The following is a 26,369-nucleotide window of genomic DNA, read 5'->3' on the forward strand; positions in this document are numbered from 1 at the left end:
CCATGTCTACTTGTGTCTGATACATCGTTTTTTACTATGTATCTTGACCCAGTCCTTTGACACTTTTAAGCCTTAGTTTCATCTTCTATAAACTACTTATATTTATGTACTCATACAAATTCTACTTAAAAGAGAAAGGATAGCCAATAAAATATCTACCTAGCTGGATCACTCTAGAGTCCAAAATAACGCCTGAGAGGTCTCTAATCGAGTCTTCCTTTATAAATTAGTCGGTTTTATTAGTATCCTGCCTTTGCTCACATACTTCCCTCTACCTGAAATGCTTGGTTCTCCCATCCTCAGTCTTAGAGTATTAGTTGACCTTACTTTTGTCACTGTTAGCAAAATCATCAAGAAGATAGGATCTAAACCGTGTACTCCAAGATTGAAGCCACAAAGAGTAAAGTAGAAGGGTCTGCCTTGAAGAGACCTGGACAGACGCTAGGAAAGATGTTCCGAGGGCCCACTTTCATATAAGAACCAGTGAGTACAAACATGGAGGGCAGCTTGGAGAAGAAACAGAAAGATGAATTATTCAAAGCACTAAGTGATAAGGGGAGGGAAAGAAAGGAAGAGGAAGAGAGAAAAGAAGGATGCTGGTAAAGGGAACAGAAGAGATGGTTGCCTTATTCTCATGAGGGCTATTTTCTGCATCTCTTGCTATGTGGGTATAATACAATTTTTACTAACAACTAAAGCTCAGGTTTGAAACTATTTGTTGCCCATTTATATTTCCCTCTCTAATTACGCCTCTTCTCACTACTCCCTGACTGTCCGAATTCCAATTTGTCAGCAGTTAGTCATCTGCCATGATTTACGTTCTCCCAAAGACTATACATAATGCTAAGCAAATAGTTACTCTTCCCATCTTTCTTCTCCAACAATCAAAAAGATTCTGAATTAAAGCCTTGTTTCTATGAAAGTGTCCATATGGAGTACTGGCAAGCTTGCTCGGTGCTACCAACAGATGGTATATCACCCTACAGCAGCTGTATGGGTTTAAAGGGGCTACCCAGTCTCCCTTGGCATTCTCCAGTTGCACCAAAATATCCACAGCTTCAGAAACCACCAATAGGCAAACGAGAGGATAACTCTGTACTCTATTGATATGTTGATGGGGCTTTCACATGCAGATAATTTCTCTTTGCGAAATGCTGTCTCATTCATTATCAGATTTAAATTCCCAAAGCGGGTCACAAAATTGGTAGGAGAGTATCAATTACATTCTGATATAATGTAGTTTTAAAGAATTCTTTTCTCCCAAGCTTTTTAAAGTATGTAGAAGTGGTCATTTGCTTCACCTGAACATGTCATTTCATTTCTGTTTACTGACAAAGAAAGTGATAGTTCTGGAGATGAGAAAGCATTTTCCATAAGCTCTTGATGAATACAGGTGCCATTTTGGAGTGCTTACCAGCTTCAGGGGCTGTGCTAGGCCCCCGCATAGCTTACCTATCCTTCTCATCCGTCTTATACTGTTATTATTATTTTGACACTTTACAAGTCAGAGACTTGAAGCTTAGAGATTAAATAATTTATCCGTAGCCACATAACTGGCAAAAGGCAAACTGAGATCCAAACACAAGACTCCCAGATGAGTCTTGATGGCTCTTCTGTGCCAACTTTCCTCCTTTATAGTGTCCACAGTGACACTAAATGCCAGTTCAGGGGTTGCTTAGCAATATAAAAATGCTTTCTTTTACTAATTTAGAATTGTGGAGTTTAGCTCAGCAGCTCAAGCTCAGTGGAAGAAAACAAATTCATATATTATGCTTTTAAATACATACGTATTTTTAAAAATATAAATATAGCAACATACATCATAAAAATAAAAAAAGAGGCTTGGATGAAACTAACCATAATTAGGAGCTGAAAATTGGTTAATGTAATGAAATCAGAGGGGGTCATATGCTCAAAGTAAAACAGAGATGAAATGGAGAGAGAAATGAATCATTCATAGCACAGAAAAAGCACTCAAGAAAAGCCAACAAAAATCAAATCTTGGATTTAATATTTTTCTTAAAATGTTTTAAGATGAAGTGTTCCTTGTTTGTCTTCCTAAAATAAGATAGAGTGGTTTGCATCTCCTTTCAAAACACCACCATCATCGGCACAGCCCAGAAAGTCTCTCCTCTGATTCTGCTACTGCCCTCTTGTGGTACCAATGGCATATTGCAGGTTAAAATCCTAAATGCTGAAAAGAGGGCAGGGGTAGAAATTTCAAATAAAACAGAAACACTGCAAAGCTAGAATTTTATGCTACACATATCAAAGGGCTGAAATGGCAGATTCCTTTCCACTGGGCGTTTGAGATTAAATCCCAAGACCTAGTAGGTGACACAAATTTAAGATCTTTACAGACTGAATACAAAAAGGAAACGGGTCTGTTTTTGTTTGTTTTTTGTTTGTTTGTTTTGAGATAAAGAAATCTGAAATATTTTATTTCATGCACTTCAAGATTATGCACTACATAAAAGCCATTTGGCTTTGATAACCCATCAGAGCCTCTTCGCTCTGGCTGCTGACCCCAATACACACTAAACACAATAAAACTGAAAAGAAACACATGGACACTAATAACAAGAAAACCAGACCTAGAAAAGCAAATGTTCTCTGATTTCCAAACCAAGAGATTCTGTGTACCGTTCGGGCAGTTGAGAACAAGCCATTCTTATACTCAGAGGCTTCCTATGGTTTCCCAATTCTGGCAGAGGAAAACTCTCCCCAAAGTGTCTAATGTGGGGCATTCTCCAGCCCCCTTACCTCAACCTTACCCTGTTCACCTCAACTTCTGCTTTTCTTCCTCTTGCTTGTTCATTCGGCTGCATTCAAATAAGCCCACCCTGTTATGCCTTATTTTAATTTATATTTAGTGGGGTGTGTGTGTGTGTGTGTGTGTGTGTGTGTGTGTGTGTGTGTGTTTCAGAGGACAATTTGTCCCTCTTCCCTACCCCTCCCCTCTCCACATCTTAGAGGGGGTAAGGCCTCCCTTGGGGAGTCAACAAAGCCTGGTATACTAAGTTGAGGCAGGACCAAACCCCTCCCCATGTGTCAAGGCTGAGCAAGATACCCCTCCATAGGGAATAATCTCAGGACTTACAAGACAGAGAAGAGGAGCCCTAGGACTCCTGATCCAGCCTTTCTAGCTTAATTGGTCAGCTTCAGACCAATGAGAGACCCTGTAACACAACACAGGTGGGTGTTGATACCCGGGGTGTCGTCTGGCCTCTGTGTGTGCACATTGATCACACTTACACAGGTACCCATGGGCACATGCACACACAGAGACACAGCTCTTAAAACAATATAAAATGTACAAAGGGAGAAATAAAATTTTGTTCAATTTTTCTCTACATCTAACCTGAAACATAATAGATTCTAGTAAATATTGCTAAAATAAATTAATGAATGAATCGCATTATCCACACTAAGACCTAAGATCTAAAGAAGCAGACAGGAAAGAACAGCTTTTGCAAACAATACTACAGAAAGGGAAACCCAACAATAAAGGTGGACAATTGAAGAAAAGGTGTTTTATGAGGCGGGGGGGGGGGGGGACAGTTAAGGGCACTGATGCTCAACAGGAGTAAACACTAAGTCCTTCCTGCTGTAGAACCTTCTGGCAACCTGAAGGAGCTTCTCATTCTGCCTAAACCCTGCTACTGAATAATTCCGCCCCCAGAAACACTAACGTCACCAGAGCCACCTTCTTCACTGTAGATTATAAAGAACTGAGCAGAAAAGCTAACGTTTCTTACACTCTAAAAGTCTTTGCACTGATATGTGTGTGGGAGTGGAGGGAGGGAACAAAGAGGCAGCAGCTTTCTCTGTCTCCTCGGGAAGCAGTGAGGTGACAAGCCTGAGGTACCAAATAAGGATTTGTGCGGAGTAAGGGAGACAACCAATTAGAGCAATACAAGATTCATTCTAAGAATTTTCAGATGCCTGACCTAGCTGCTGCTCTTCTTCGCCTAACAGAGAAAGGGTAGGAAGAAATCCTTGTGACAAGAAAAAACACCTTGTATTTTGTATAATGGAAACAAATTAAACTGGTCATAATCACAATAAAGTCACTTGAGTTTACAAGGAAAAACCAAAAGATGACCAGCTGTGGATAGTCCAGCCACGAACTTTTCATAAGTGCACATTCAAAGTGTTTTGCTGGCATTCAGAGAAAGCTTTTATTGTTTCTTTTTCTTTAAAGCAGGAAAGGAAGGAAGGAAGGAAGGAAGGAAGGAAGGAAGGAAGGAAGGAAGGAAGGAAGGAAGGAAGGAAAAGAAAAGTCAGTCAATCTCAGAGAGAGTAAAAAAGCTCTCGGGTAGAGAGTGGTGACTGAAATGTTTAATCCCAAGACTCAGGAGACAGGGACAACCTGTCTATGAATTCCAGGTCAGCCTGGTCTACACAGCTAGTCCCAAGAGTACACACTGGAACCTTGCCTCAGGAAAAAAAAAAGAGAGGGAGAAAGGTATGTCAGAAAGAGCCAAGAGCTGGGAATTAACAAATGTAACACATTGGACTGTGTCTAGAGCTTAAGTATAAATGTATAAGCATCATATAAATGCTTGCTACTACTAACTACATTTCAGATCTCATTCCTATAATAAGCATTGACTTGTATACATATAAATTATGTTAAAATTGTTCTAAAATAAATTAGATGCAGGCCTGTGATCTCAGCCATCTGGAGAAGTGAGCAGAAGGATCATAAATTCTATTTCATCCTGGGCAATGGGGCATATTCAAGGTCAGCCTGGGGTTTACACTGATAGCCAGTGAGCTGGCTAATTTTATGCCAATCTAAAACAGGATGAAGATATCTGAAAAGAGAAAGCCTCAATTGAGAAAATGCTTTCATAAGATCAAGGTATAGGCAAACCTGTAGAGCATTTTCCTAATTAGTGATTGATGTGGGAGGGGCCCAGCCTATTGTAGGTAGGGCCACCTTTGGGCCAATACTCCTAGGTTCTATAAGAAAGCAGGCTAAGTAAGCCATGTGGAGTAAGCCAGTAAGCAGCACTCTTCCATGGCGTCTGCCTCTGATCCTGCCTCCAGTTTCCTATCCTGACGTCTAGCAATGATGAACAGAGATATAGAAGTGTAAGCCAAATAAACCCTTTCCTCACCAAGTTGTTTTGGTCATTCCTATATCAATAATAACCTAAACTAAGATAACTGGTCTCAAAAAAAAAAGAATTAGAAAACATGTAAATATATTAAAATGCTACCCATATGTACTTGAGTACGACAGAACAACCGCATCTTTACCCTTCTATTCTTTCCCCATATCAACATTTGCTCTCTACTCAAACAAAAATAGTTGTTATTCCCCAATCACACACCATGCTTCATCCTTTCCCTGAACTCAACAAGGACTTTCTCTCTGCATAAATGCATTTTTCTTCATTTCTACACAATCTATTCATATTTCAAAGTAGTAACTGAAAAAAAAAATGCTGAGTATTACCATGTGGTAAATTCTGGTTATTCACACCATACAGATGATCTCACATAATGGTGTAAAATTTATTTAAATAGGTATGATTATTCCTGTCACATAGTTGAGAAATCTGAGGTCTAGAATGATTGACTAAATTATTCAAGGTGATTTAACATTAATGACTATTTCCTCAGATCCATCTTTAAAAGTCTAGACTCTCAATCAGGAAAAATAACTTCTTGAGGTCAATGGAAAAATAATTATTTAATTAGTGTCTCCTATCAACTGTGTCTATCATAAAACATAAAAATACAGAACAGCACAAACAGTAGACATATATATAGAACACTTAATGGTGGAGTCATGATATCAAAAATCACTAGGACTCTACACACATTCTAAAAATATAGTTAGTTCTCCAGAGGTGAGAAAGGAAGGAAGAAAAAGAAGAAGAAGAAGAAGGAGGAGGAGGAGGAGGAGGAGGAGGAGGAGGGGAGGAGGAGGAGGAGGAGGAGGAGGAGGAGGAGGAGGAGAAGGAGAAGAAGAAGAAGAAGAAGAAGAAGAAGAAGAAGAAGAAGAAGAAGAGGAGGAGGAGGAGGAGGAGGAGGAGGAGGAGGAGGAGGAGGAGGAGGAGGAGGAGGAGGAAGAGAAAGAAGAGGAAGAAGAGGAAGAAGGAGGAGGAGGAGGAGAAGAAGAAGAAGAAGAAGAAGAAGAAGAAGAAGAAGAAGAAGAAGAAGAAGAAGAAGAAGAAGAAGAAGAAGAAGAAGAGAAAACTCAAGGTTGAGTAGTGAGTAAGAAGGGATAGAGAAGTAGAGAGATGATTTGGGGGAAGTGTGAATATGTTTAAAATACATTATATGAAACTCTCAAAGAGTAAAACTATTAGGCTAGAGACTGGGTAAGAGTATTCTTCTCTTCCAGAGGACTTGGGTTCAATTCCCAAAACCCACATGGCAGCTCACAATCAGCCCAGTTGCAATGCCAGTCAAGAGGAATCCAATACTGATGGAGGAAGGTCATTGGCTAATAAAGAAACTGCCTTGGTCCATTTTATTGGTTAGAGCATAGGTGGGTGGAGTAAACAGAACAGAATGCTGGGAGGAAGAGGAAGTGAGCTCAGACTTGACAGCTCTGCTTTCTGGAGCAGAGGCCATGCTCCCCTCTCCCGGGCACATGCGATGAACCTCCGACCCAAGATGGATGTAGGCTAGAATCTTCCCGGTAAGCGCACCTTGGTGTTACACACATTATTAGAAATGGGCTAGTCCAGATGCGAGAGTTAGCCGAGAAGAGGCTAGATATAATGGGCCAAGCAGTGTTTAAATGAATACAATTTGTGTGTTGTTATTTCGGGTAAAGCTAGCCAGTGGCGGGAGCTGGGTGGCGGAATGCAGCCCACAGCTCCTACCACACAATACCCTCATTTCACCTCTCCAAAAATGGTGTATACACGGTACACAGACACATGCAGGCAAAAACACCATACAGTAAAATAAAAATGAAACGAAAACAATTTCAGAAGTTATCTCGTAGTGATTACTAGGTGTCAGCATAATGCTTCCTATAGCCTTCTCCTTACCCCTCTCAAAGTCACATGGATTACCAACAGTCAGTATCTTATTGTGTATCATCAAGCACAGGTCTTGGCACAGAGATATACATCACTGCAGAATGTCTTGGTTGTCACAGAGCATTTACCGAAGAATGTTTGTGCATTGGCAAGAAAGAGTCATGGAGGAAAATGGGGATGTGATTGCAAGCAAACAATTGAGAAACAGAAACTTTGAGAAAACGCAGAACTGAATAATAACATTATTTTTTTTTTGCTCCAAGGAAGATTTAAGACACTAAGATCAGAATAATGATAGAAAAATGATATCAAAGGATTTTACATATGGCTATAGGACTTTTAACTCCTGCAAGTTCTCCTCTAACCTCTAACTTGTTCATGTGTACACACTCAAAAAGCAAAAAAAAAGTAAAAATATTACTCTTTGATAGACACTAAGATAGTCACTGAATATATATTAGTTTCTTTTCTTGTGGCTGCCCTTACCCAAGAGGGCAGATAACATCTCGGCAGTTAAACAATAATAATATCTGGCAGCCAAATAATCTGATGCCTACATATCTTTAAAATACTTAATCCAGTGCTAGTTTGCCTTGGAATTTTCATTCTTATGGTACTACATTTTGTCTTCACATTGTCAGAATACTTAAGATATTGACTTGAATATACTGAGAAAGTTCATAATATTAAGTTAAATGCTAAATTCATATAATAAAGTCTTACTATTTCAGAGACTAGTTTTTAGTTTTGCTTCCCCTGGGTAGACTGAAGTCATCAAAGTGGAATCCCTTTGCAGTTTCTCTGCATTAATTAAGGTTGCTATGTGTTAATGGACATCTTAAGAAAAAAATCATTTTATGCATAAATGTACTAACAACCATCATCTAACCTTTTAGGCAGCAATTTTCAGTTGATATTGCCATCGATGTTTTCATATTTTGTTTTCAAAGACAATTTAACAATCATATAAGAATGTCATTTGTCATTGTTTTAGATGACAGAATCCATTATTATTATTATTATTATTATTATTACAAATTTTCACCTCCTCCCCTCCTCTCATTTCCCTCCGCCTTCCTCTATTCCCCCTCCCCCTCCAGTCCAAAGAGCAGTCAGGGTTCCCTGCCCTGTGGGAAGTCCAAGGTCCTCCCCCCTCCATCCAGGTCTAAGAATCCATTACTTTCATTGGGAGATTTGATAACTGAGTCATGTCAAGGTCTTCTCTAGTAGCCTACATCTTACAGAAGCCCTGGTAAGAAAATGAAAAGAAAGATACACTGAAATCCCAAATGATGGACACTTCACTCTTAGTGCCCATCTCTACCTTCATGGGAACAGGCTGGGAAGACTCAACATCTTAAACAGCCCGACTCTCTGAAGAAGCAAACTTACTGAAGGAGATATTCATGCTCTGATGTTGAAGACAGAGACAGTCAGAGCACGGCACAGCAGCACTGAGGGTGAAAGAGTCATACACATATCTTGGTGTGCATCGACAGCTCAGTGATTGGATCTAAAGCCCACTGAACGAGGGGGAAAGAATGTCTGGTGATGGAAACTCCACCAAAACCCAGAGCCTAGTGAAGCCATGCATCCTGGAGGAGAGCCCACAGGTGACACTTTCCTAAGTCTGCATACCTACATTCTAAGTATTGTCCTTATACCCACCCCTCCTCAAAGAAACGTCTCTTTGCAATAGATGGAAACCATAACACCAAACCACAGCCAACCAAAACGAAGAAAACAAAAGACCCTAGGGGGCACTGTCCCAAGTGATACATCCACGGCACAATTCCTGCACCCAAGGCTCAGGAATCATTGTGAAAGAGGGGGTGGAAAACGGTAGGAACAGAAGAAACAGGAAGTTTTCAGTAAGGCTGTATCATCAAGGAGGCTACACCCAAGAAATCCCTTCGACCTGCCTGCCTAAACAAGACTTGAATAACAGTGACACCATGGACAAGCTAACACGGAAGGGCCACATCCCCCAGACTCTCTGCTCTAGACAAAGAATATGTGCAACTGAGGAATGCTCAGCGTGGAAGACATGGGCTTCTGCACGGAAGAGCCTCCAACCGGTTATCCCGTACCGAGTCAGAAGCCATGAAGTCATCAACCACAAGTATCATTATAGGGATTGAGCAGGCTGCATCTATGAACTTGGAATATACGGACATATATGCATTTGAGGGAGAGATCAAAAGGTTCTTGGGGAATGGAATAGGAGGAAGAAATCATGTAATTATCATTTCAAAATATAAAAATAAAAAGATACGGCTGGTCTATATTTAAACCAACACAGGCCAAGTGGTGAGGAACACAAAATAGAGTTAAAATAAACTCTGAAATTGCATCTGAAAAAAGACCTGTTCAGAAGTGTGTGCATGTATGTATGCTAATTTTGACACGGAATAATAAATGAGTGCAAATAAGTCTCGGTTATTTATCCTTGTAATGGTAACATCTATTTACAGATCATTAAAAGCTCTAATGCATATGGAGCCATATAATCTTTAAGTGGATGACTAGAATTAGGCTAAATTTTGAAAAGCTATTTACTTAGTTATTTGGTGTGTATGGTGAGGCGGGAGAGTGCACGAGGGCACACACATAAAGGTCAAAGGATAACTTTTCAGACATCACTTATGCTTTGCTGTCTTCAATTTGAGGAAGGGTCTCTCCTATTGTTTTTGACACTGTGCTGCATAAAGAATTGTCAGGCAATTCTGTCTCCCATTAGGCAGTAGGAGTGCTAGTATTGCAGGCAAGAGGCAACTCAATGTACTTATTGGATACGGGATTCAGGTCATCAGGTTTGCAAGCAAGGTGCTTTCTTGCTTGTTTGCTTGCTTGTTTGCTTGCTTTTTAATATTTAACTTTTTATTCTTGAGAATTTCATGCAAGAATGCTGTGAAATATGAACATATATACTACCATTTCCATACTGCAACTACGCCCATATTTCCCTGAGCACACTCCCCTCCCAACTTTATAGCTTTTATACCCCACTAAGCACAGATATGAACAAAGTTTTCTACTTACTAATACATTGTCCTGCCCTACCCTAATGTTTTAAAGAGTGTTTTTCCTAAGCAATAAATCTGAAGAAAAGATATTGATAAAATAAAGCAAAGGTACTACATGTGTATAAATTCATGGAAATCATTTTCCTTAAGAAAGTCTGTATACAAAATGGATAATTTAAATATACAAAATGGCCGTGTTAAATGGCAAACAAAGGAGTCCAGCTAGAGAAGAAGATGTGGACTATGAGGAAGTTGGCAGACAGGCACATTCTCAGTCAACAGACTTCTGAAACGGGGCTCCAGTTCACCAGGAGTCTGCAGTCCAGAAGTGAAGTGAAGCTGGTTATCACGACGCCTACGAAACTGGCAGAAATTCAGAGGTGCCGGAGCACTCTGAGGTGAGAGCCATGTCTCTATGCACTGTGGCAGGGATGTGACAAGTGACATTGTTCTCAAAAGCCTTATTCAAACTGAAATCACGCATATATCCAAGCCAAGAAATCCACCCCTGAGAGTTTATTCTATAGAACAAAAAGCCCAGCCAACGCCGGTGCACGTATAAAGATGATGGCAGCATTGCTCATGCAGGAAGGACCCTGGGAACGGAAAATCCACACTGCCGGGAACGGCTGAGCATGTTATTATACACCTACGCTATGAAATTACACAGTCATCAGAAGAACTAAAACTACCAGACAACTTGAGAAAAAACTAGGAACATTTCAAAAAATAGCCACATCTCAAAACTTCTTACGTGTGTACATATATGCCTAGTGTGGCTTTACATTTAGAACCTACACATACGTTTATAGTTTTATATGAATGCGTATCATATGAGTATAGGCAAAAGCATACTAAGTTATTAACCAGGGTTATCTTAGGCCAAAAGTGAGAGAGAAATGAAAAATTGAAAATTTCAAAGAATTGAATTAGGACAAACATACACATGAAATTATGCAAAATTACATATGTATATGACACTGTGCATCTAGAAAATAAATAAACATAAGTTTCTGAAATTTTACATAGGCCAAATTCCAAGTCTATAAAGGGCTGGTAAAGTATAGGAGAGAGCTTAACTAATTTGAGAGCTAAACAATAATAAAGCAAAGAAAAAGTAAAAGGAGAAGAATAAAAAGCAAAATGGAGTAGCAACTGTTAGGTACCACAGCTAGGAGCATGTTTGCCTAGCATGCGCCAACCATGGGTTTGGTTCCAGCACCACAGAAACCACATAAGGAGACATGCATGTTCAGTCCCAGGTCCATGGAAGCTGAGGTCAGAAGCTGGTCATTGTCAACAATAAAGTCAGGGTGATGCCAAATTGAACTACACAACCCTGTCTTGAGAAAACGTAAAGGGCATAGACTCTAGCACATAAAATTAATACATACATATATATATATAGCAATTATATATGTGTATGTATATATATTGAATGCTAAATAACACCATAAGGGAAATCTTGATCAACAAAGTTATAATTGCAATAATTCTGACAGGATGCTTGCTTTATTAAAGTCACTATTACAAGCCGGGCGGTGGTGGCGCACGCCTTTAATCCCAGCACTCGGGAGGCAGAGGCAGGCGGATCTCTGTGAGTTCGAGACCAGCCTGGTCTACAAGAGCTAGTGCCAGGACAGGCTCCAAAGCCACAGAGAAACCCTGTCTCGAAAAACCAAAAAAAAAAAATAAATAAATAAAGTCACTATTATGAAATAATATAGATTATAACACCACCTAACAGTAAATAGTTTTACTGAATCACGAGATAGCTAATAGTCGAGTCCCAATAGTGAACAAATAATTGCCCTATAAAGGCATTAAGCAACAATGGCCTCTATCAATTTTACAAATTATTTTAAATAATTTATGATAAGCTAGTCTGAACACAGGCAGATAAACAGAAAAGAAAGATTCAAAGGTAGGTTTGATGGTAAGACCTACCTGCAAACACTTTGCCAATCTAAGATTCTAAAAATATCAGTATTCTTAGATTCAGTAATATCTCTCATAAGATCTACCTAATGTAAATTAGAAGTATTCAGGTAGCTATATATTTACATGGGAATCTCAACCACAATGGTACTCATGAAAGAAATTTTGAGATGACCTAAATACTGACTCATAAACTACCTAAGTTTTAGAAACAGTTTTAAAATACAGGACATAAAATTGCCCTACAACGGGGTTGGAGAGGTGCTTCAGAGGTTAAGAGCACCAGCTGTTCTTCCAAAGGACCAGGGTTCAATTCCCAGCACCCAGCATGGCAGCTCACAACTGTCTGTAACTCCAATTCCAGGGGACCAAACACCCTCACACAGATATTCATGAAGACAAAAACACCAATGCACATGAGATAAATATGTAAATCTTAAGAAAAACATTGAACATGCCCTATAAGCTATTGTCCCTGTGAAACATAAATCTGTCTTTCCAACTGAGCACAGTGTATTTCAAAGGTCTCCTCCATACTCAATGCCCCCAGTCACCCTTCTGCCACCACACAGACTTCCTTGTTGACTGCCACTAGCCTCTTATTCTCTTTTATGTCCCATATGTCCTTTTGCTCAGCCTCCAATCTTCCTCATAATATTTTACCCTATTCTTGTTTATTTCCGCTTTTCTAACATAATGTAATCTAATCTTAAAAGAAAATGAATAAAAATATAAAAGAAATGTAATCTACTTCTCTATACCATAGATGTTATATTGTTTATATTCATTGTATAAATAAAGATTCACATATGAATTTTATGAAATAAATATGTCTGTATATAAAAAGGTTGTAAAAGTCAAAAATCATTATTTCTACCTTTTGAAACTAGAGTGCCATCCATTTTTGTGATTCAAATGCTGGGCATCTACTGATTTGGAAATTATTGTCCTTGTTATTTTTTTCTCAGAGTAACTAAGACGATCATCAGACTCCATCCTACCTCATTTCCAAATCAATTCTAAGTAATACAGAAAGTATACAAGAAACTTTATTTTAACAAATAAAAAGTTCAGTAACCAAGGTCCATGCCATTGATTGGCAACAGAATTCCTACAGCGTCCAAGATATGCTATAAGCTATAAAGCACTAGAGTTGAGAAATGGAGTGCGAGTTTTAATCCCTCATCCCTTCAAAACAGTGACTGTATGTGTGTGTGCATTGTGTTAACTTAAGAATTTCATCAATGTATGTGACGGATTTCGATCGTATGTACATCTTACTCTTCCGTCAAACACATTCTGGATCACAACCCACAACACATCATGTTTTCCTTTTTGTTTTGTTTAATAAACCACCGCGTCCGATGAGTGTGGAACCTATATGCATGTGTATGATGCTATCCAATGGAGCATGAGCAACATACCAGAAGCCGAACCCCTGAAGAACAACTTTCCCCCTTACAATAGCCTTCAGATTCTACTAGCTCCTCAGATATATGAAAGCATCATTGCTCTGCCTGTGACTCCATAGTTGTCTTCAGCTATAAACACAAAACACAACATTGATTTGTGTTTCCCTTTGGTAACTATAAACTCTATGGTCTCCAAACTGTTGTTCACGGAATCCTAACTTTTAACATTGTTTTGAGTGTGTGAGTTATATTTTAAATGCATATGCATTGCCCTAATATATGTGTGCTAGACTTACCTACATAAAAAATAGTTATTAAAAACTTAATTTAAATAATTCAAAGACAGAAAGAAATAGAACTAGTACTTCTAGTATTTTGCTTCTACATGCTAAAGACTCATATCATCCATACTCTGGGATATGTTTCTCTGCTGTGAAAATCACAGACTTAGCACACTCTATTTTCCCATTAGTCAGCTCCAATTCCTACCACATCTTGAAACCAAGAGTGTCTCTGGAGGAGGATTATTTTCTTGGTTGGTCATGTGAATGTTCAAACCTGCGCCACTTCAAATTAAGCAAACAGTCCTAACAGATATGAAAAACCATATCTACAACTATGAAAGCCGTGCCTTTCTCATAGTCTAAATTGTCTCTTAGAAAAATCCAGATTGCACTGGATTAAGACTGCAAGCATATTACCGCTGCCATTCCACAGGAACAATGACTACACTACTGTAATGACGGCCCCGAGCCTTTACAAACACGAGTCTCCATCTCTCCAGCCTCAGAGGGGTTTCCGCAGCATACCTCTGCAGATGTTTGCAGACCATCACGGCATGGATCATGAACGAGAGTCTTCTCCCATTTCTGTGCAACTTGGTTGGCTTCTTCTATCTTCTGTTCACAGCTTTTATGAGAATTTAATAATGTCACCTCATAAAATTCTTGAATATCTGTAAAGGAAATGTCAGGAAAGAATCAAAATGTCATATAGCACCTCATAAATAGCTTGCATGCGTATGTAGTGTAGCACACATATGAAAATGTAGCTAGTTAAAATAAATGAATAATTGTATTCTAAACTAAAGCAATCAGAACAGAAAACCTGGAAACTGACTTTTTAACAGCATCAGAATAAATACAGCAACTTCATATTCGTGGACACAGGAAGCAAACAAGATGTTCAATAGTTGAACAGCAAAAGAATAAGACGCCCATAAATAAGGATATCATTGGAACATAGAGATAATGAGTTATGAAAACATGGATGAATTTCAGACAAGCATATTGACAAGCCAAAGAATCTAGTATGAAAGGAATACATACAATATTTTATGCATCTCACATCTGGGAGAAAAACAAAGCAAAATTGAGGAAATATAAAAAGGTGAACTTTGGGAAGGACAAACCAGGTAAACCAAAAGCATCAGTATTTATTCTATTTGTAGTAATTCATAGTGGGGAAGATAAAACCTAACACATGAGTCACAAGCTCAGAGAAACTGTCATGGCCTAGAAGAGCATGAGGAGAGAGAGACGTGATGTACCCACGCAGCGTGCTATGCCCATTAAACTCCTGTAACACAGAGAGCCTGAGCTACAACCTGCAAAAATTTAGAAAAATAAGACAACTAACTCATGACAACACTGTTGGAAGGTGTTGGCGATTGGGGAAACCGAAAGCGGATCTATGGTAAGTCTCTGGCCTGTCTTTGTAACTTTTTCTAAGTATAAAACTACTCCAAAGTAGACATGCTCCCAGCTTCTCTTCGAGCATTGCACAACCACTGTCACACCTTGAAATGACCCCGAAATGTTTTTTATAAATTCATTGTCAGATTTAGGATGAATGGGAGTCAGGTTACATTTTCTAACGTTAAGGAAAGGGTGTTTTTGAGGACAACGTCTTTGACACTGAAGAAGACTGAATGACCTTTGAATCAGCTATGCACTAACTAGAACACACACTTTAAAGTATTGCTAGTATCGAAGCATATAAGGGAGGTCTCAAAGCATCATCTTTTACACACACAAAAAAAACTGTGACAAAATGGGGGAGGGGGGTAATATGAAAGAGACTCAGAGGAAAGAACAATAACTAGAAAAAATAGACTTAAGTGTCTGGTTGTTATTGTTGTTCCACCACTTATCTGACACAGAATATAGAAGATCTATAGACGATGCTTTTAATTGTGTAATTGCTGAAGCAGAAAGATGAGAAAATAATAAGGGTCAGGCAGGATGGGGCAGAACCAAAGTAGCTCTCAAGAATTAAATATGTAATTACTTAAAGATGTACTGATAGATGACACCATGGGTGGACTGGTGTGGCATGCAACAAGGACAATGGCATACTAACAATGAAATTTGTAAACAAAGCACACAGGTGCTCATTTTAATAGTCTTGTAACCTTGAGTTACTCCAATTTTTTAGTAAGAAAGTTGAGGAAAATGTTATGGTTAGTAGGATGTATAATCAAAATAGAATTTCATAGTGCCAAAGACAGAGAAAAACTTAAAACAATTAAAGAAAGGTAAAATCATTTTCAAATAATACAATAGAGTAAAATGTTCAGATACTTGAGATAGACTAGCCATCATCATAGAATTGTTTTACTTTGTTTAAATAGTTGCACTAGAATATAAAAAAAAGTCTCAAACTACAAAAAAAAATCCAATGAAAAACTTGGTGAAAATGAGAACATACACTTCTCAAAAGAAAAGACTATTCAAAAACCTTTTTGAGGAACGAAAATCAAAATCACAATGAGATAATACCACATGTTCAGTAGAATGGTGACAGTCAGGGCTGACTGTCCCACACACTGACAGGAAAGTTGGTCAGGGAGGGGGCGGGAACTGGAACTTCTATACATTAGCAGTAACAGTGGAAAAATTGTAAAACTCTGAAAAAGAGTCTGGAAGCTACAGAGCTACATATACGATTACTGATCCATCTAGTCAATCATGTTTTGGGTGATTATCTAAAATAAAAGGAAATACATATCCATGTCAGTTTGAAGTTGGTACATAGAAGTAAACTAAATGCTTATAAATAGATAATCAATAAACAAAGTATGGTCAACCACACACTAGAATGTCACTCAGCAATAGAAAGGGAAGGGAACCCTTCAATCTGAGTGGATATTCTTTCTGTCTAGCTATGCTAGTAATGTATACAAATAGCCAGATATTAAATGATGCACCTCACACATACACAACTCATTACATTTTTAGGTACACCTCAAAAAAAACAATATTACAAACTACAAACTGAGGTAACTTAAGTTTACAACATGGAGGCAGGTAAACAGTACCCAGGAAAGAGGTTCACAAATCAAAAAGAATGCACATGATAACCAAAGAAAAATAATAGCAAAATCTGAACAAGACTTTCATAATTAAAGAAATACATAGAACTGACAAGACTGGGAAATATCCCCAATGTGTAATGTGGCAGATGCTAAAGAGCATCATGATCTAAGACCATTTACAATAAAATAATGAAGTCTGCCACAGCAATGACAAGGATAAATGGCCAAATAGCTGTAAGTACTCCAAACACAGTTCTGATTCCCAGAAAACTGATCAACTGTTTCTGCTACAAGCAGCTCTTTCTGCGCTTCAGTACGCCTTGTAGTTAAACCCTGCACTTCCTGAAATTCAACAATGTTCATAACCACATAAGCCAGCAATGCAACGTGTTAGGAACAACCCAATGCTCATCATAAAGTAAATGATTGATTGAGTCATCTCCTCAAAGTAAAATTTATAAAGAAGTGGAAAAATTAGAATATGAAATCGCATGGATAAATCTTACAATATTGCGTGACAAAATTATCTCTCAAAATGAGTATTTTTTTAAATTCAGAAATGTATAAAAGCGAACTATACATTTAGGCATCCATATACATATACACGGCAAAACAATTAGACCGAAGAAAAGGAGCATGTGAAAATGAGGCACCGTTTCCCTGGACTTACGATGGTGTTATGTGCACAATGTAAGCTGACATTGTGAGTCAGAATATTGTACAATACACCTAATCCAGAAAGAAGCACAGCTTAGCAGCCCAGGACATTGAGTCTAACAGATGTTTACTCTGGAGACAGCTTGACTAACTCGGTTTGAGTTCACTGCTGTGGCCCAGCATTGTAAACGGATTTTTCAAGTATCACTAAACTAGGAAAAATAAAAAGGTAAGGTATGGTTTTCACTAAATGTGTATCAACTTCGCATTACTGTAAAGCCCAAACTCAGCAGCTGTGCCAGCATCACGGTTACTGAGTGGACAGGCTGGGCAGGATCTAGCTCTGGGTTTGAAGGTCAGTTTGCAATGTGCTTTTGTTTTCATGAAGCTTTGTATACATAACACGACTATATCCTTAGTATGTATCAAGTTTTCATTTTTCAATTAAAAATATGAAATGTTTCAAGACCATAAGAATTGCAGGCTGAGTATACTTCAATTCTCTGTATAACAAATTCCTAAGGTGGATGAACACAAGCTCAACTAAGCCAATATCAAATGCTAGGATAAAACTGTGGTGATGCATGCCTTTAATACTACCACTCCAGAGGCAGAGGCAGGTGGATCTCTGTCAGTTAAAGAACAGCCTGGTTTACATAGTAGTAAATTCCTGACCAGAAAGGGAAAAAAATCCAAAGTATAAAAATCTTCTAATTTTACATATGGCTACAACTTTATTCTGGCTCTCTTAATAAAGTATCTATGAAGTCAGCTTTGAAAATTTCTGAAAACAGAAGGGAAATCTTCAAAGATCAAAAATCTTGGAAAGTATAACACTGCAAGAGCTTATATTATTATAAGCCTTTATAATATAATATACTATATTATTATATTATACACTATAGGCAATATAGAGTGTTGAGTTTGCAAAAGTCAAAGGGATAAGAATTAAAGAAAAAACCTAAAGCAAGTTGTATTTTTAGCATCAATTAAAGAAGAATTTCTGCAGAAATCTATAGCTACAGTCCCTTTAAAGGTTAACGAAGTACAAATAAAACAATTAATTTCTACAGATAAAATTGCCATTTTTTCCTCTACATCACTCTAAGGGTGCAAATGTGGTTTTGCACAGCATTTCCAAAGCTCCGCATCTTGAAATATTAGACACCCAGTGAAGGGACTGTAGTCCTTACCATATGGATATAAGGACTCGTGTTAACGAGCTTCCCTTTGACATAAAGTAAGGAGCACTGACATGGCCACATAGGGATACCCATGGAGAGCGCATTTCTATGGTGAATGTGCAGCTTATTTCATTCGTATCCTCCACAATGACAGAAAGTTCATAGTATACGTCATTCCTTTGTCTGCTTACTAAAGTGCTAGGGAAGAGGGTGCAGGCTCAGTTAAGTCAGTGATTTGGTAAACTTGGGAGTTATTCAATTATCAAGGTCAGATTACACTTACAACTAGAAAGCATTCCTTTTAATGCCAGCATAAGTCCATTTATTATTTTTTATGCCTTTCTCATCAGCACCCTTCCATATTACCACCCCTCCCTCTCGTCACCATAATTCCTACCACCAGAGCTCAGGCCCATCCCATGGTCTTCTCACACTCTTCCTCTAGACTCAATGTCCCTTTCCCCCACAAAGAAAGCCTCCTGCCCCTTCAGTTTCATCTGTGGAGACAAATATCTAAATATGAAATAGCATCAACATAGAAATCACCTTACCAAATCTCGGTTCAATGGAGGGGGAGGTAGCGATACCCAGGCAGCTATCGGGAAGAGAAAAATAACGGTGCCGAGAGACACAGACGAGGCAGGGAGCGAATCCAGGTACTTTGCTCTCCTTCTAACAGATTGCAATATGCTTAATGCTTACAATTCTAGCATATATTAGAAGTAGTTTTTTATTCACCTTTCTGCATTTCAATTAAATACGCCATTTTCCAACGGTAAAGCCAACCCCCTCAGGAATGCAGACATTGTCCAATAGAGCCATTGATTCTCTGATAGGAAACAGCGCCATGCTTGGAGTTGGCATGACAGAGTGTTTGCTGATCTTTGTTTGTTTGCATTTCCTCCCTAAGACGCAAATACAAGGAAAACTATTGAGCAAAGTCACATGCCCTCTTACTCAGGACTTCCTGGAACCTGCACGGCATTCAGATAACATTTGAATGACTCCACCTATTGTATCTAGCTGCTCCAATATTTCATTGTGCACATTCTTTTTCAGACAAATAAAAAGTGATTTACAATCTCTGAGAACATTTAAAATAAATTGCTCTAAGAATTTCAGACCTATCCATTTTAAGTTTACAATATGCTTTAAAGTCAATCTATAAATTATTGCCAAATCAATATATGAATCTTTTTCAGCCTAATATTTCACACGAGTCCCCTGGGAATATTGGGGTCTGGATCAGCATTTTCCACAAGCCTGTGACAACGCCCACATCTCCGGATATAGTGGTAACACTAGACCTAAGAAAGAGCAGCCTGGGGTTAGAACTAACGTCCCGTGCTCTCCTTTCTCGCAGCTGCCCTCACTTATTGCAGCCGCCTTCTGCACAGAAAGGGAAATCAGTAGGAGAAGTGGATGGGAGAAAAACCACTGCAGGATGGAAAATAATAACCACAAACTATTTAGGGTGTATTGCTGACTAAATTGGTTTAGATTAAGTCAGGCTGTGAGATGAAAGGAACCACAATCATTCCTCTGCCGTGAGGTCACCGAAACACAAACTCCACTTACACTTGATACCTGAAACAGTCCCTTCCCAGACCAATTTCTTTTATGTTTTAACCCAAATCCTTTACAAATAAGATCTGGCCTTGACAGTGATGATTTTGAGACAGTTAGGTCTTCAATTGTCAAATGGCTTGTTCAAGGGAATCTGGAGAAATGGGACCATCTTTGTAAGGATGCCCTTAAACAACTAGTGGGCTAGAGCTATTTCATCTACTTTCAGATAGACACAGTGTGACATAACATTTCCTCAAACATGCCTCAGAGCTCCCGTTTGAGATGCTTTGAAACAGCTGATGAATTCTCGATATTCTCCAAAGGGACAATCTTTTACGTGTACAATGAGATTTGATATTTTTCAATGACCAACGGCATCAGACAAATTGAATATATGTGGTTAAAATGGGAGGGGGGATTCGCCTGGCTTGAGTTAGTAAAAACAAAAAAAGACCCTTAAATTATGAGACTCTTCTATTATATGGCTCACTAACTATCCTGTGATTAACTATTTAAGCATAGTAGAACAAGAAAGTATCCAGAATGCAGAAAGCACAATGCATTTGTATACTTTTCCATCTGTTATCATAGACAGGAATAAAAATTATGCCGAAAGAAGTAATATTATAGGAATAATTATAGTTACTTTTCTTTACCACAGGAAACCTCTGTGGAGGTTGTTATCACTGGTTTATTTGGGCAATATAATATTTAGCTATCATTCAGCAATGCTGTTCACTGCCAAAAATGCACTGAAGTCAGCTGAGGATTTTGTTACAACCTTGAGAACATAATCTTGGAAGATGTTCTTCCTTTGGAAACAAGTGCCTTATTCTTCAACATAGTGTGTTCTCTGTGGCGCTTTCAGTACCCCGCACCTGATTAATAATTGAGACAAGCAATACAACACTGTTTTTACTGTATCTAATGATGTTACAATCTGCAAGCCTGAGCTTCCATTCCCCTTCCTGGAGCACTTGGTTCTGTCTGGAGAATCAGATAAATCCTCATCTTCAATTTTCTTATGCTACAAAACGATCTCATACTTCCTCTTCTACAAAATAAAATGTCATCATTGCTTTGGTCCGTTTGAGTCGCAGACTGCCGTACACTGAGGCACTGAGTAGAGTACTCAATAAAAGCTTTATCAGTATAGTCAGTGTCTACCTTACTCTTTGCAACCAGACAATTTTCTTAAAGGGAATTACCTGAGAGTAGAGGAATGGAGTTGAATATAAGGTGTTCTAGCTCTCTTTCTGTTGCTGGAACAGATGCCCATGACCAAATAAACTTAGGGCAGGATAGGGTTTATTTGGGTTACATCACTGAGGACTGTAAAGGCAGCTGCTCAAAGCAGAAACCATAACAATATAATGCTTGATAGCTTGTTCATTCACAGGTTCATGTTTAGTTAATATATAGCCCAGAACCACCTTCCCAGGGATGGTGCAACACATCATGAGCTGGGCCTTCTTTTATTGATTAAAAATTAAGACAAGTCCATCCAGGTATGCCCACAAGCCAACCTTACTTCAAAAATTCCTGAATTGTGACTTTTCTCTCAGATGACAACAGTCTGTGTCAACTTGATAATTAAAGGCAAGAATATGAAGAATAAATATAAATTGAAGGTGAATGTACATGAAAAGACAACATAATTCGAATTTCACAGCCAAAAATAGAATGAGAAGAAGGTGACTGGTTGATAGAAACTGAGTATCCCATAGACAAAGAAGCAAAGAGCAGATGAGTACAAAGGACTTAGTCCAGATGTAACTCGGTAGATACTGAAGATGCAGGATCAGAGCAGGAGGAAATGTTCGTACTGCTCTAAAGGGACCAGCACATTTCCAGTCTTCTGAAAGGCCCGGGTGTCCTCTGCTCCTACACAAAGCTCAAGGAGGAAGGAATAAAAGAAGCAGAAGGTAGGGACAATGAAGGGCAAGAAGAACGGAGTAAGAGAGTAGGGGAAGTAGGGGTGGAAAGAAAAGAGGGAGACACAGGAAGAAACTGAGTGGAACTTCAGATTCAAAACACTTTCCTCGACTAATAAGAAAGAGGGCTTTTAAGGGAAGGCTTATTCAAGATTGATTACAGCATGGAAATTAATGAGTCTGGGGCAAGTTTTTTTGTATCAAAAAGTAACAAAAATCTTGTCAAAATGGTAGGAAATCCATGAAAGGAATATTTCTTTACTTTATGTCTAAAAGCCACTTATGAGTGAGTATATATGATATTTGTCTTTCTGGGTCTGGGTTACCTCACTCAATATGCTTTTTTCTAGATCCATCCTTTTGCCTACAAATTTCAAGATGTCATTATTTTTTACCACTGAGAAGTACTCCATTGTGTAAATGTACCACATTTTCTTTATTCTTTGGTTGAGGGGCATCTAGGTTGTTTCCAGGTTCTGGCATTATGGATAATGCTGCTATGAACATAATTGAGCACGTATCCTTGGGGTATGATTGAGCATCCTTTGGGTATATACCCAAAAGTGGTATTGCTGGGTCTTGAGGTAGGTTGTTTCCTAATTTTCTAAGAAATTGCCATACTGATTTCCAAAGTGGATGTACAAGTTTGCACTCCCACCAGCAATGGAGGAGTGTTCCCCTTACTCCACATCCTCTACAGAAGATTGTGTACAGTTTTATAAGATTAGTATATGATCATCATGGGGGGAAGTAGACAGGCACAGTGTGTGAGGAGAAACTGAGAGCTTTACATTGATGTGCAGGCAGTAGGCAGAGAGAGAGAGAGAGAGAGAGAGAGAGAGAGAGAGAGAGAGAGAGAGAGAGAGCACCGTGGGCCTAGTGTGTGCTTTTGAAATCTCAAAATTCACTTCCAGTAACGCACCTCCTCCAACAAGTCCACACCTTCTAATCCTTTACAAATAGTTCCACAGACTAGAAACAAAATATTCAATCATATGTATCAATGGCACTATTTTTCATTCAAACCATCACAGCAAATAAAATATAAAATTTGAAACTGAGTAAATGAATATTCAGGAGTCTCTAGTGCTAGCTATAAATTTTCTATAGGATTTAAATTATATCAGAATACATAGTTTTTCTAAAAAGAAATACTGAAGCTAGGTGAAAAGAATAATTGGAGAATTTAGATCCCTCCAGGGACACATGAAGGAGACTCGAGAAGAAAAAAGTATGAAGAGAAGAATATGATTTTTAAAAACAAACCAAATCAGCATGATATAAATGAGGCAATATATGTTGAGAATCCATTATTCAAAAAGCTTGGAAGCAGATGTGAAACAGTTTTTAGGGATTTTTTTTGATTTTTTTTTAAATATCTGCATATCTATAATGAGCTGTCCTGGGAATAAAACCTAAATCTGAATGCAAATTTGTTCAGGTTTGAAGTTAACATTATTCAGTTGCCTGCATGTTGGTATACCTGCATTTCCACTCTATCATTAATATAGGGTAATTCATAGAATTTACTGCGGATATCACATCAGCAAACATTTTCAGGCTTCAGGTTTCTGAATTGGAGATACTCAAACTAAATAATAACCCAGAAGTTAAAATATGAGCTCTGATAGGTTCCAGCTCTGCTTCTTACTAAATATGTCACCTTTGGTTAAGTTGTTTCATTCATCCATTCCTCCATTTCTTTGCTCATGAAATTTACATACATAAGAATCCCACAGAGCTCACTACCTAGAACATGCTCAATAAAAGTCAACTATTATTCCGTGGTCAACTTGGTAAGATATGCACAAGAGTTCTCATTCAATACTGAATACCTGAACACAGCATATGTTTGACCAGGAGTCATTTTTCCAGAAATAAGAAGAGTGGAGAAACTCAGAACAATAAAGCAAAATTAAATACTTGCAGAGGAAGAAAATTTATTTATAAAGTCTAAAAAGTTGGCTAATTGAAGTTGAAATGCTCAAAGAAATGCATTAAGATGTGCATTAAGCAACACATGGTATTTTTGTGCTTCAAATAATGACTTTAAAAATATAACATCTAAAATAATTTTTAATTAAAACATCTTTAATTAATAAGGATGATACTTTGAGTTGCTCAAAAGCAGGCACTAAATAAATTCCAGAAATTATTGATGCAAATCAGTATCATTTATCAACACTTGTGTTCCCAAACAACCACCAGGTGTGGCTTATTCTAAACTTAAGAGACAATTTTCAATCTCACCTCAAGGTATTAGAATGTTATGAGTTCTTTGTATCCTGCAAAGATTTACTGTATTAACCCTAAAAACCTTGGAAAGAATCTTGTATGGGACTAGCTTTAAGTTCCAATTTTCTTCATGTTCCCCACCCCTGAAAAATAAATCCCAAATGTCATCCAGCCAGTGATTGGATAGTAGTATCAATCACTGAAAGAAAGAGAAGCAATCAGTTAGCATTATGAGTACTACGCAGTGTGATCACTAATGTAGGCTGTCAGCTTGACTCGGGTAGGGAGACCAGCAAAGCATCCCCTAGAGTATCTGTGAAGGCATTTCTAGAGAGGATTCATGAGGAGGGGGCACCTGCTCTTAATGAGAACAGCAACATCCAATATGTTTGGGAACTGGATGGAAAAAAAGGAAGAAAAAGCTGGCTAGCATGGTGCGCTATCCCTTTCCTTTGAGGTACTGTGAAGTGGGCAGTCGCCATGAGTGGAAGTACCATTGCAATGCCCTGCCTTGCTTTGAGCCCAAGGTAATTGAGCTGGTCTGAAGCCATGATACCAAAATAAATGTTCCTCTCTGAGGTTTGTATGACACGTACTTTATAACAGCGTCAAAGTGTCTGCCTAACACACCTGCTATGTATTGGGCAGTCAGAGTATGGGATAATTCTCTGCAGTTGATCTTTTCAGGTTGTTGCAATTATAAACAGAGAAACTGAAATGTTCACCAGGCTCTGTGGTGTCTATATCATTGTGCAATCTGCGCTTGATAGTAAATTCACTACAGCCTGCTCTAGTCAAGCACAACAGAAAACTCAGGGTGTATTGGATGCAATCAAATGCCAAAAAGTTAAAAAAAATTGAAATTAAAAAAAGAAACACTACTACAATGTCAAAATCCTCTGGGCCAGGCGAATTATCACACACCTTAATCCCAACACTTGGGAAGCAAAGGCAAGGACAGGAGTTCAAGGTCATCTTAAGTGGCATAGCAAGTCCAACACTAGTCTTAGCTACACAAGGCTCTGTCCCAAACAATCAAACAAACATAGCATAATGACAAAAAAATAAATTCTCCAGATCACCAGGTGGAAGAAAAATCAACCCTAGGGAGCTCGTTCTACAGCTTTCCAACGCCTGCTACCCAGGGTATTTTAACTAATCTCAGCTGCACGGTGTGAGCTACAGCTATCTAGTTTCTCTCCATCAGCAAAATCTCCAGCAGAATGAGGGCTTAGGCTCCAGGGACCGAATCTTCCGAGCAGACGACTGCCAGGAGGAGGCAGAAAGGTGGCTGCAAACTGCCAGGAGAGTTAAAAAAAACTTGGAGACAACTAAATATTAAAAAGAAGATGTTTTACATTATCGGTTTTTCAGAATTTTCTTTAAAGTCCACAAAGAAACTAACCAATACATATTGCCATATTGCTTACTGTACAATAGTGTAGAATAATTTTCTAAGGAATCATAGCTAATTTTATAATGAAGTAAGCCGCAAAAGATAGTAGTATAGATAAAAAATCAAAGCCAGACTTCGGGAAAAAATTTACCATGAGGCACTTGAACTATAAATTTACTTTATATTCTGCTTAGTGATCATTAGGTCATCCAGACCTTTCGCCCAGTGAGATGAGACCAATGCTACTCAGTGCACACAGAGATGTTATCTCTAGAGACATGTGCTTTATAGAAAAAAAACAATCCATTTTTGCTTGCAAAAGTACATTTCCAACTCAATTCTTCAAATCTAATATTCAGGGACTCAGGATAACTTTCCAAAAGAAGACCATTGCTTTGGTTTCTACTCTGTTTCACTTTGCTCCTATTTTAAATTTATTAGTAACAAAAAAAGTTATAATCACAAGACTGGATTGACCTCTGCAAATCCCAGAAGGTTAGTTCTGTACCATGTATTGAAGAGTGTGTCTTTGACAGATTAAAACACCTAATGTCAACCACTACTTGAGAAAATTATCACATCCAAATGAATGGATTAAATAGCAGTCTGTAATCATTTCATTTGAAATAACAGGACAGCTGATGGCTAATCCCAAAAATATTGCTTATAAACATGAGCATTCAAATTATCTG

The 26,369-nt window shown here is 38.3% G+C and overlaps 1 protein-coding gene across 7 annotated transcripts in view; it reads right to left on the reverse strand.

Moving 5' to 3' along the window:
- Dlg2 (discs large MAGUK scaffold protein 2) overlaps positions 1 to 26,369 on the reverse strand; it is a 1,657,078-nt gene that overhangs the window by 1,464,329 nt on the left and 166,380 nt on the right. For all 7 annotated transcript variants that reach the window (XM_075952981.1, XM_075952978.1, XM_075952983.1 and 4 more), the window contains exon 3: positions 14,196 to 14,341. In XM_075952981.1, coding sequence (XP_075809096.1) covers positions 14,196 to 14,341 — 146 coding nt within the window. The remainder of the gene's footprint in view (positions 1 to 14,195; positions 14,342 to 26,369) is intronic.

This window comes from Microtus pennsylvanicus, chromosome 18 (assembly GCF_037038515.1).
Source record: "Microtus pennsylvanicus isolate mMicPen1 chromosome 18, mMicPen1.hap1, whole genome shotgun sequence".
In the NCBI taxonomy this organism is placed as follows: domain Eukaryota; kingdom Metazoa; phylum Chordata; class Mammalia; order Rodentia; family Cricetidae; genus Microtus; species Microtus pennsylvanicus.